The sequence below is a fragment of the Miscanthus floridulus genome, chromosome 1, assembly GCF_019320115.1.
Source record: "Miscanthus floridulus cultivar M001 chromosome 1, ASM1932011v1, whole genome shotgun sequence".
Classification (NCBI taxonomy): Eukaryota; Viridiplantae; Streptophyta; class Magnoliopsida; order Poales; family Poaceae; genus Miscanthus; species Miscanthus floridulus.
In genome coordinates this window covers 35,832,001-35,842,835 of record NC_089580.1, presented here as the reverse complement: position 1 = coordinate 35,842,835, position 10,835 = coordinate 35,832,001, and the positions used below count along the sequence as shown (strand labels likewise).

General features: G+C 42.9%; 2 protein-coding genes across 5 annotated transcripts; one reads left to right on the top strand and one right to left on the bottom strand.

Annotated features, from left to right (window-relative positions):
• Nucleotides 1-466: 466 nt before the first annotated feature.
• LOC136478783 (transcription factor MYB64-like) lies at nt 467-4,158 on the bottom strand. Of its 4 annotated transcripts, none has more exons than XM_066477022.1 (5): nt 3,857-4,158; nt 3,681-3,749; nt 2,775-3,106; nt 2,518-2,644; nt 467-1,432 (listed from the first exon to the last, which is right to left on the bottom strand). In XM_066477022.1, exons 3-5 carry the CDS (start codon nt 2,978-2,980, stop codon nt 653-655), a joined length of 1,113 nt encoding a protein of 370 aa, XP_066333119.1. In that variant the 5' UTR covers nt 2,981-3,106; nt 3,681-3,749; nt 3,857-4,158; the 3' UTR covers nt 467-652. The 4 variants fall into 4 exon arrangements, with proteins under 4 accessions (XP_066333119.1, XP_066333117.1, XP_066333118.1 ...); XM_066477020.1 differs by having other exon boundaries at nt 3,681-3,833; nt 3,933-4,158; XM_066477021.1 differs by having other exon boundaries at nt 3,933-4,158.
• Nucleotides 4,159-4,734: 576 nt separating this feature from the next.
• Nucleotides 4,735-10,088, top strand: LOC136478767 (E3 ubiquitin protein ligase DRIP2-like). Its single transcript, XM_066477017.1, has 7 exons — nt 4,735-5,104; nt 6,643-6,742; nt 7,372-7,585; nt 8,311-8,666; nt 8,757-8,807; nt 8,893-8,965; nt 9,536-10,088. The coding sequence occupies exons 1-7, from the start codon at nt 4,915-4,917 to the stop codon at nt 9,728-9,730; spliced, it is 1,179 nt and encodes a 392-aa protein (XP_066333114.1). The 5' UTR covers nt 4,735-4,914; the 3' UTR covers nt 9,731-10,088.
• Nucleotides 10,089-10,835: the final 747 nt, after the last annotated feature.

Genomic DNA, 10,835 nt, shown 5'->3' with positions numbered 1-10,835 from the left:
ATTTCGCGTGCACCTGGAGGGTCTGGGCCGGCAGCTGGTGCTGGGCTAGACCACCGCACCGTAGTACCTTGAATCCTTGATGGGCAGGGCAGCTTGCCCAGGTTGGCTATCAGCCTGTGCATCCTAGTCCTATCTCTTGATTCTGAAAATTGCATCCGTGACTCTTCAGCCAATGCAAAGATCCTGACACCAATGCAAGGACACGCTAAAGCACAACTTGTAACTAGTGTAGTGTTCAGATCATCACGATCACGCGGAGTATCAACGCATAGGCATTTCGTGATACGCATAATGATGTCCATGGCCGCGATTAGGAAACATGCAGACACAGATACAACTTGGACTCCTCACCTTTAATTTGTTTCTTGATCATATAGAGAGCTACAAAGACAGCTATTCAAAAATATATAATAACAGCAAATCAGCAATACTCCTACAACAAGAACATAGTTAAGCACGTTTCAAATAACAAACTGTCCAAGTATGCTTCACTTGAAGCTTTATTTATTTACTGAATGTCGAGATCCCCCGCCAGGAAGGACACATCCAAAAGGCCGTGCATCAGTTCTATATGGATACCTTATACTGTATATGGTTACATCTTTAATTTAGGTCGTGCGATTATCTATATGTATATAATTACTTGAGTAGTCTAGTGATTTTCTGCCTCGCCACAGTTCTGTGTGGCTGCCACCATCTCGATCAGGTCCATCTCCTCCTTCACATGCACAGTTTCGACATGAGCTGCTGGTCCAGCAGGCTCAGCAGTACACACGAGGGCGTCGGCGTCGTCATCCCACACCATCATCATCTCCATGTCTATCTCAGGATCCACCTTGATCGCAGCATGGTCGATATGGTTGAAGATGTAGTTCATGTCGATGTCGTCGTCATCCACGGTGGTGTACACTTGGAAGTCGTCCTCGTTCGTGTCGAACAGACTGTCACACATTTCGACTGAAAACCCGTCACAGATAGGGGCAAGAAGCTCTTCGCAAGACTGAGACGCGCTGCAGTTGTTGTACTCTTGCATGTTGGGAAGAAGAAGAATGCCTTGGGGATCCAGTATGTTGGACGACGAGCTGTGTTCCAGCGCTATTTCATCAGTCTTTGCTGACTTTGCTCCGAGAGTTTCAGGTGAGGATGGTGACAGTGTAGGTTCAGGAAGAGGTGCAGCAGCGCTCTTGTTGCTTGGGCCAACAATACCAAGGCCTTTGATGTAGCTCTGCAGAAGGGTGCCTGATTTGGGCCCCTTGGAGCTAGTACGGCTCCGCCTCCGTGCAAACTGCCTTCTCTTTGTTGCGTTCCAATGGTTCTTTATGGAGTTCTCTGTCCTGCCGGGTAGCCGCTTTGCTATCTCTGCCCATTTGTTGCCCACTTCCTTGTGTGCTTGTATCAGAACCATGTCTTCCTCGTCACTCCAAATGTCTTTCTGCATGCATTTGAGGTTCCATAAATAAAAGGAGGTTAAATGGATGAATGAATTGTATTGTCTAGATATTATCATAATGTCATGAGCTTTTTTATATCGTAAAACACCTCTAAAATTATAGAAACCTGAATGGCCATTTTCATGCCTTAAATTTCTTGTGTTTCCCATATTTTCTTTTTATATAAAGAATTTCCCAATTACTAATGGCGATTGGCTAACCCCATAGATTTCATTTTATTTTTATTTATTTATTTGGAGAGAGTGAGGGGGGTTTCTCATTGTTGTGAGTTGTGACCATCTATCATTCAGTTTTTTGAACTTGTTACACGATGTCAAGCTAAAAAGAATCCCTTTCTTGTTTTACTACTTGACAAAAAAATATAACTAATACTCCCAAATAATAATGTACTTTAATATAAGGTGAATAATTATTTGATTGTGTACAAACCCAAAATACAGTAACACGTGACTTCTCTGTTCTCTCCCTTGTTCATATCTCTCTGGTTAATCTCTATCCCAGTCTCTCCTCTCAGGCACTCAATGCATCTAATACACAACAAAAAATTACTAAGGCTGACTAGTAACTCCTAGAATTTATTACTGCGCCCATAATGCATGTTTGACCTATGACCGTTCTAATATTACTAAATGTCAGAGAACCGGCCAAACAAAATAAAGAAATGTCCAGCACTGGAATACGGTAAAAACTAATCCCTTCGTTTTGAAATATATGGCATATTAGGATTCAATAAAGTCAGACTTCATAAAGTTTGACCAATAATTATTCAAAATATTTGCATACTTTGTACATAAAATTTGTATGGCTAGATTCACATCCTAAACATCTTTTAAATACAGATCGATTTTGTAGCAATTGATGATATATTGTAAGATGGTCAAAGTACACTTCTAAAGACTTCTCCAAATTCTAATGCGCCTTATAAAAAGAAGCACTGGGAGTACTATGTAATTGATAAGAATGCATAGTTTGCTACATGTTGAGAAGCAACATAATAGTATTGGCATTGAACCGAAGGATGTGCTCAGAAACGAAAAACGTTAAACTGATTAAGTAAGAAGTTTACCTTGATGTTTGGCCTCAAATGGTTGTGCCATCTTTCTCTGCACTGCTTTCCCACTCTTCCTGGCAGCAGTTGTGCTATGTAAGACCACTTCCTCAATCCAAATTGTTCCACTAATTTTACCAGCTTCCTGTTAAATTTTCCAAGAATGAGCTCATTGACAGATGAGAGAGAACAAGTCATGAATTACAGTAAACAATAGAGAACTTTTACTTTTAGGAGGAATAAGAAAAAAAGTATTGATAGAATTTAACTTTTACCTATCTTCCGCTGGAGTCCACTGCCCTTTCACAACATTGACTTTCTTCAAAGAGGTCTTCTTTCTTGGCAGAAACCTGCCATTCATCTCATATGCCTTATATGATCCAAGGCCACCGTTCATGAGATTTGAAACCTCAGTTTTGGGAGTCCGAAGAGGCACTTGAGTTCCAACTCTATAACCGACCGATGAACCATGGTCGAACATGGGCTTCTTGTTTTCTCTTTCTACAAAGAACTGGTGTCCAAGGTCGTTGAAGGTTGCAGATGTATAGTCCCCAGTAACTTCAAATGGATGATGATCAACAGGATGGAGCTCATAGCGTCCATTTTGCTGCATATACGGATCAAATGGCAGGTAACTACAAATTCCAGTGTGGGGCTGAAAGCAACTGAAATCCATGAGGATCTCAGAAGCTATGTAAGATGGAGAGAGAGAGATTGAGTTGCGAGTTTGCTATCTAATTGCATCTCTCAAAAAGGAGAATAGTACAGGATGCCGTACTAGTATTATATAGAGTCCTAGACAAGGCTTGTTCCCTTCAACACAACTACTTAATGAAAACTTAATGTTTTATTACTTATTGCTAGTTAATAACCTTATTTATTATCACTAATTCTTAACGACTTCTTGTATTCCATGGAAAGAGGTAATAAAGTGCCCTTCAATCTAAAACTTGACATACACATCTTAGACCTTACTGCTGCAGATATTGCTAGTGGTACAGGATATATCCAATATAGAGTGCATGACATCTAAATCTAATGACACAATTCTATTCAGATGCTACGGAGAGTGACTGTACAATATAACTGCAGGCTTTGGAGGCATGCACACAAGGTTTTTTTTTTTGTAGAAGCTACAGTGACCAAGTAATATATGGAACCGATTGGGGTGGTAATCAAACCTGGAGCTGGAGACCAAGTGCTGAGTGCAGCCGACGACCGTGTAGGTAACGGGATTAGGATTCTCTTGCCTGGTTATGTGTTTACAGAAGGAAAAAAAAATACTTAGCCCATGAGCTCTAGAGTTAATCAGTCTCCACATGCACCAAGATCACCTTTCGAAAAAAAAAAAACATACACCAAGCTGATCACACCAGAATCACATGAACGAGCAAACATGGGCTCAGTAGTTTCCGACGCCGTCGACTCTCTACCTGCAAGAGGACCGCTGCGGAGTGCGGCGAAACTCAGGCGCACGGGAGGAGAGGATCTATGTCGGTGTCGCCGGCACGTCGCCTTGCGATACGGCGGCAACATAGAGCTGCCTTGCCACCGGATCCTCCGGCGGCGGCCGAGACCCGAGAGGACCTGACCTCAGCTCGTCAAGACGGGAGGGGCTATCCGTTTCCATCGTGGGATGCCCGTGCCCCAGCGTGGCAGAGTGCCAGAGTTGAAGCGGGCCGACGGCGAACGAAAACCCATGTATACTATGGGCCTCAACCCTGCGTAGATCCAGGTCCAAATCTTTGGTCAGGAAATTTCTAAGAGATTTTCCTCACTCGTCTTTAAAACTGGATTTTTTTTATCTCCATAGCTTTTAAAATTATTTATTTTTGCACTTAGACTTTTTGCCTGGCGCTACGTGCTGCGAGGAGTAAATCAGACTTCATTAATACGGAGTAGTTCATGAAGATAAATCAGAAACTAATTGTTCGAAAAAAAGAAAACCAATATTTTTTATATAATATTTTAAATGTTTAAGGCATATATATACCACAAAAGTTTGGAAGAATAATACTGTACAGTACTAGTAGAAGATAAACAACACGAAATTTTTTCTCGGGCTCGACCAAAAAAATGATTTGTTTTTGGCGAAATGTAGAGAAATTTGGAGGGACTTTTTTTTTCCTGGAAAGTTTTGACCCGGGAGACGGCGTCGCGGCGAGACGCTGAAGCGGTCCGGTCGGCTTGAGCGTGACGCCGACACGCCGAGTGGTTCCAGAAACCAAGCCCAGTAACCGCTACGCGTCGTCACTCTTGCGGTCTCGCCTCGTCCCCACCGCCCACCCAAAGCCCCCAAAGCGCACGGCGCACTGTCGCTGTCGCGGCCGAGGAAATCGAAGCTGCGAGCAACGCGATCGAGCGCGACGCGGGTGAGAGCCGTGAGGGAGGGCCTCTGCCTCTACGGCTGGTGGCATGGAGAGCGCCGTGCTCGCCTGCGAGGCGCCAACCGCCGGCGCCGCCGCGGCGCCTGGAGCGGGAGGGGACGGAGGAGCCGGGGACGTGGTGATGCTGAGGCGGTCGGCCCTCGCGGCGTGCCTCACGTGCCCGCTCTGCGGCAGCCTCTTCCGCGACGCCGCCACCATCACTGAGTGCCTCCACACCTGTGAGTAACTCGCCGCTCCGCCAACCTTTCAGTAACTGGCGTGCATAGGTCGGCTCGGGTCCTGTAGCTCGCTCAAAACCTTTTTTTTTTTCTCGGCTGCTGCGTCGTGCAACGTGGAAGGTGGTCACGGCTATCCTTCCGCGCTTCGGATTTGAAATTTTGCAGTGATCTGTCTGGTTTTTGAGGTGATGCGCGAAAGGTGGCATCTTCAGGCTTCAGTCGCCCAAGCGACAAGCGTTGAGAATTTCTGAAAAATTACGAGGGTAAAGGTGTGCACTTTTAGTGTGTGAAATTCACATCATCTGTAATTCTGTATGTTTGTTACGGAGTGGGTACGCTCTAACTTTCCGGGAATGGAAGGCTTGGTTCACTTTTGCACTGTTTTTTTTTTTTGGAGGGATTTGAGGTGATCAGCGCTGTTGATTGCATGAGTGGTGGTTGCTGCGTGTGCACGCCATGATCCATGAGAAAATCACATGGACCCTGTTTTTACTGGGAGTGTGTTATGGCCTTATGTTATTTATTTGTTGCGCAAGTGTTCTAAACTTAATGTTCACCTGAAAGTGTTCTAGCCTTGTCGTTTCATGCAAAATGAATTACATAGGTTGTTTACTGGGGGTATCTGGTGATGTGAAGCTTTACGCATAACATGGCAACTGTGGTGTCTCCACGTTGTAGGCCGGATGTTTTCTAGATTGGTCTCCTAATGCAGCAAAACACATCACAAACCTTTCGTTGTGCTGGGAATAGATGCATATCACATTGCATGGAAAAGTGTTGCATCATTTGTTTATTTTATAGGTAACGCTTTCTGGAAAAACCATTGACTGTTAGGTTGGCTGTTCATTTCATTTCTGTAGTGGTTGGGGAAAGAAAAAAAGTTAGAAATTGCTAATGTCTAGCACCATTAGTCCACTGGAAAATAGAAACGCTGCTCAACCTGTTTCTTCACAGCTTTGGGTGAGTGTTCCAGTGTGTTTGTAGAGTTGACTTGGAATGTTTGTAAAGACGACTTGCTAATCTCGTTCATGTGTGTGAAATGTATGGTTTTATGCTTCAAGAGTTGCTTATATGGCCAAAAAATGGTGATATTTCATTTATCCTGTTCTGGTGATTCTGCAACGCACCATCTTGAGAACAATTATGGAGTATGTTATACTCTTTGGTCAGGAAACAAAGTCCTTGTTTGTGGTGAGGTACTGTAGCACATCATTAGTGGGAGAGCCAGAGGGGCAAGGACTTCGTTTTTTTATCTATGTAAAGAGTGCTTTTAGCCTTAACTGAGGAAGATGTGCTAACAAATTTGAAGTCACTTCCTCAAGCCACACCAAATTGCCACCTTTCCCTTCAGGTTTCAGCTGTGCTAGCTGTGTAACCAAGTCGGGCTCGCTGCTGGTAGTACCTAACAGTGCTTGGCATAACAAATACAGTATTGTACTACTGTGTTCATTTATTCTTAATTGGATTAGTATCTTCCAACAGTTATTCTTCGTGAATCGTGATTGCGCCTTTGCCATTAATGTTATAAATACCATCAGTTTGCAGGAAGTGCATATCAGAGGAGTTCATAAATAAGGAAGTATGCTGCTGCCCTATTTGTAGCATTGATTTGGGCTGTGCTCCATTGGAGAAACTCAGGTTCGTTTTTTTATTGAAATATACTTATATTGTGTGTGTGGTTGTATAGTATTGCATTATCTTGGGCTGTTTCAATGAACCATTTTGAGTTATGGCATCAGCTTTGATTTATGCCAGATGCATGTCAGTTGTCAGCTAGTGTTAGTGTGCAACATAGCGGAACATACAGGGACAAATCTGTGAAAATGTTCTCCAACATTCTCTCTAGTATCAAAAGTGAGTTAGCCTTTAGCGATCTACTATTTAAATGTGCCGTCCTGGCTTTTGACATTCCCCTGCATCAGCACCCTGCCATGTTGGATCATCTTGTTTTCACAATGACACCATTGCATTACCATACCGCTGCATTGGTTGCATCATTTAAATTGCTACTGCTCCATGTAACCTCCTTTTGTACAACCTTGGCTATCGGGTGGTCTTGACATGATTGTAAATATGCTTTATTTTTTTGGTAACTTCTGAAATGCCAAGATTGGCCCAGTAATCTGAACTCTGATAAATTATTCCCTTGCATTGAAGCAACATGCAACAAGAAAGTTTACTTTTCTGTATGTTAGTTTTTCTTGTAATGCACTTGATATATTTTATAGCTATAGCTTATGGCTCATGTCAACTAACTTTTTGTACAGAATTGATCATAGCCTACAGTATGTAAGGTCAAAGGTATTCCCTTTTAAAAAACAAAAGGTTGAGGGCCAAGAAGTAACATCGCCAATTACATCACCTATCAAGACAAAAGAACGGTCTTTATCTTCGTTGACAAAACATACTCCTCAAATGTCTATGCAAAAATGCTTGACAAAGAGGAGAACAAAAGCTTCATGCTTACGCAAACCCCCTTTGGTATGTAGCTTTTCTTTTACTGGATATCCTTAATAAACGATTGTGTTAAGAAATTATAAGCTAAATCCCCACAATTGAAAAAAAAAGTCTCATTATGTGTATATATAGGAGATTGTGTAGAAGGGCGGGCCTGGTGCAAGCGGTAGAGTCTTACCGCTTGTGACCGGAAGGTCCTGGGTTCGAGTCGCGGTCTCCTTGCATTGCACAGGCGAGGGTAAGGCTTGCTACTGACACCCTTCCCCAGACCCCGCACAGAGCGGGAGCTCTCTGCACTGGGTACGCCCTTTTATAGGAGATTGTGTAGTTCACTCTTGCCCTTCTATTTTTCCTTTGTTTTGTTTGCACGGATGTGTTGAGCCTAAGAGTTCCTGTATGTGTTAGGCCTTTGGACATTATGGATGACACATGTTCACTTCCCTTGGAAAAAAGAAGACACGTTCAACCTTCTTCTGTTTTATTTCAAACCTTTATAATTTCACATATATATCAATATCATGTTCCATGTTGGTAAGGAAGCATGGAACCTGAATACGATATATGCATGTGTCGTATGCAATTGCATTATTTTGTTGGCGAAGTTCTTTCATATCTGAACTTCCTTTAGTTCCTGCAGTGAGAGAAATTTCAGTGCTATTTTATGTTTTAAAATTGATTTACTTGATTGAAATTCATTGTATTTTGTTGTGACTAAGTCTTATTTACTGCTCCTTATGCCAATGATGCAGCACTCAACCTTGCGGGGCAGTAGTAATATCACAAGTAGTAATATCACAAAAAAATCTGGGGGATGGAGACCTTTAGGGTGTCACTTTCGAGCAGCTAAAAACAAAAAGTCTCTTAGATCTAAATCAGAAGATGTAATGACAGCTGAAAAAAAGACTGATGATCCAGTTGATGTAACTCTTGCCAGTCAAGCAAAGACTAAGAAGCAGTTTACAAGACGTGGAAATCTGGAGAAGAAAACTGGAACCAAGAAACTGTTGATTTTAAAGGGAAAACAGAAAAATACAAAGCCAAAAAATATGCCTAATAAGAGGAGATTGCAAGCATTATGGTTCTACCTTCTTGCTGCTTTTGACCAGTAAGAAACTAGGCTGCTTGTCTTACAAAGTTCTATTTGTTGTTTTTAAAAGGAACATCAGAAATCATGCTGTTGTGTTGATTGTTGCAGGAAAGGACAGCCTCCTCTACCGCAGATACCATCAAAATTTTTGAGGATCAAGTGAGTTTTCTCGACGCACTTTCTTGCTTGAAACACTATATACTTTTTCTGCACTAAGGGTGATTTCCTTACTCTGTTGTCCTAGGGATGTAAATTTGCCTGCTTCCTTCATACAGAAATACCTTGTGCAGAAACTTAATCTTTCAAGTGAAGCTGAGGTTTGTATTTTATCTCCTAGTGGCAATTAATACCAATTAGTTGTATCTCATAAGATCTAGCTCTTTATTTGTTTATTTTAAAAATCAATGCATATCATTTTGTGATTATCTTTTAATTATCGATGAAAACTGTGAGACATTGTTTCCAAATATTACTTCCATGAAGCTGTTTCACTTCAGAGAGTTTATTGCTATTATCTTTGTACTGAGCAACATCTACAAAAGCTAACAAACAATACTGCCTAGTGCCCAATGCCCATCCAATCATCTTCTGTTCCGTGGCCAACACAGCAAAAACTCTGATTGCTTCCAAACTGATAACAAGGCAGTCAATCAGTTTGCTTCCGAAAAGAAAAGAAAAGAAAAGAAAAGAAGAGTAGCCAAGCAGTCCGCAGTGAGCAACATACAGATTCTATGAGTGCAGTAGCCCCCAAAGTTTTTCGCATAGCTTAGTGCATTCGAAAATTTTAAAAACTTTGCTACCATCGGTGGATAGTATAGATGTGGCCAGTGTAGCAGATACCGTTTTGTTTCTCATTTCGTCTAGTTACAACAGAGGTGTGCTTGCAGGTGGAGATACTCTGCGGCGGCAGGCCAGTGAACCCAGGAATTCCCCTGCACGACCTAGCAGATTACTGGATTGACAAACGACCAAAGGGCCGAGTGCGGTCATCTGTGGGCACGCCTGCGACTGAATTCGTGCTGAAGGTATTTTATGCCAGGTCAGGAGCTCCCCTTCCTGAAACTGAAAACAACAAAGATTGATGGAGAGCTTCCCTTCGTTTCAGAACCAGCAGGGTATCGTTTCATTCATAGGAACCATTGATTAAGGGTATCTTAACATGTACATAGATGCTAGTGTCGCGGCTTAGAAGCCTTCATGGGCTTACTATTATATATCCTTTAGTTCACTGCATTTTTTACCGCTTATATTTAGCTGACAAAGTGTGTACCTAGGCTGTGTAATTATAATTGGATGAGTCGTTGAGTGTGCTTGTGCTGTAAGCAGGGTCCAGTCGTCCTCTGCATTTGTCTACGCTGATGTATAGTGGAGTTTGTTGATTGCACGAAATTGTTTGGATATATTATGGGCTTGCCCGTATAATGTTTAATAAATCAAATAAAACTCTATGGTATGTAACATTAAGCGTTGTATGGTTTAATACCATACGGGATTTTGACTGAACGTTGACTCAGCTTATATGGTTGAAAATTATTCATTTTAACTGATAAGTTGAGAAAAGGATAAAGGGGTGGCACGCGTGGCGGCGCCGCCGTCAGTCGGGCCGTGCCAGGCGGGTGGGCGTGGTCAGTCTTTTGCCACTTAATCCACATAATTACGGGAGTTCTCTTCTTTACGGTGGAGGCGAATTGATTGCGTCAGTTACCGTTTCTTTCGCTTTCTGTCTTCTAGGATTCTACGCTGCCTTTCTTTTTTCCTGTCGTAGCCATATATCCTGAGTCTTCCGTCAGTCATTCCCTCCTTTTGCAACCGCTTCTGAGATAAACCATATCTCAGTTGCCTTTTGGCTTTTCCGTCCCGTATCTTTGCGCACACGGAGTAGCGGGAGAGCAGGTGCCTTCGGAACCCTCGTCCGCCTGAGAACCTTGCACGGGGTGCGCGGCGATTAGGTTTTTGGGGAGCGATCTGCGACTGCTCGTCCACGTACGTCTTCTTCCTGGGGTCTTTCGTCAGTCTTCTTCCCGGTGATCGCTCTCGGAACCTGTCTTCTTCCTGGTGATCCGTTCATGGGACTGCACTGCGAACATCGTCCTGCATCCTGCATCGACTGTGGTCCATGACTTTAAGCAACGCACTATGTTAACTAGTGCGAATGGAGCCTCCGATGCCCTTGGCATGGGAGCCTCC

Bases quoted from the DNA above. Each gene is read 5' to 3' on its own strand.
- LOC136478783 (XM_066477019.1), bottom strand. From the start codon at position 3,175: ATGGATTTCAGTTGCTTTCAGCCCCACACTGGAATTTGTAGTTACCTG. The intron at 2,645-2,774 runs GTAAAAGTTAAA...AAAATTTAACAG, and splicing joins TGGACTCCAGCGGAAGATAG to GAAGCTGGTAAAATTAGTGG. The intron at 1,433-2,517 runs GTAAACTTCTTA...AAATGCATGCAG, and splicing joins ATTTGAGGCCAAACATCAAG to AAAGACATTTGGAGTGACGA.
- LOC136478767 (XM_066477017.1), top strand. From the start codon at position 4,915: ATGGAGAGCGCCGTGCTCGCCTGCGAGGCGCCAACCGCCGGCGCCGCC. The intron at 8,667-8,756 runs GTAAGAAACTAG...TGATTGTTGCAG, and splicing joins CTTCTTGCTGCTTTTGACCA to GAAAGGACAGCCTCCTCTAC. The intron at 8,808-8,892 runs GTGAGTTTTCTC...CTGTTGTCCTAG, and splicing joins TCAAAATTTTTGAGGATCAA to GGATGTAAATTTGCCTGCTT.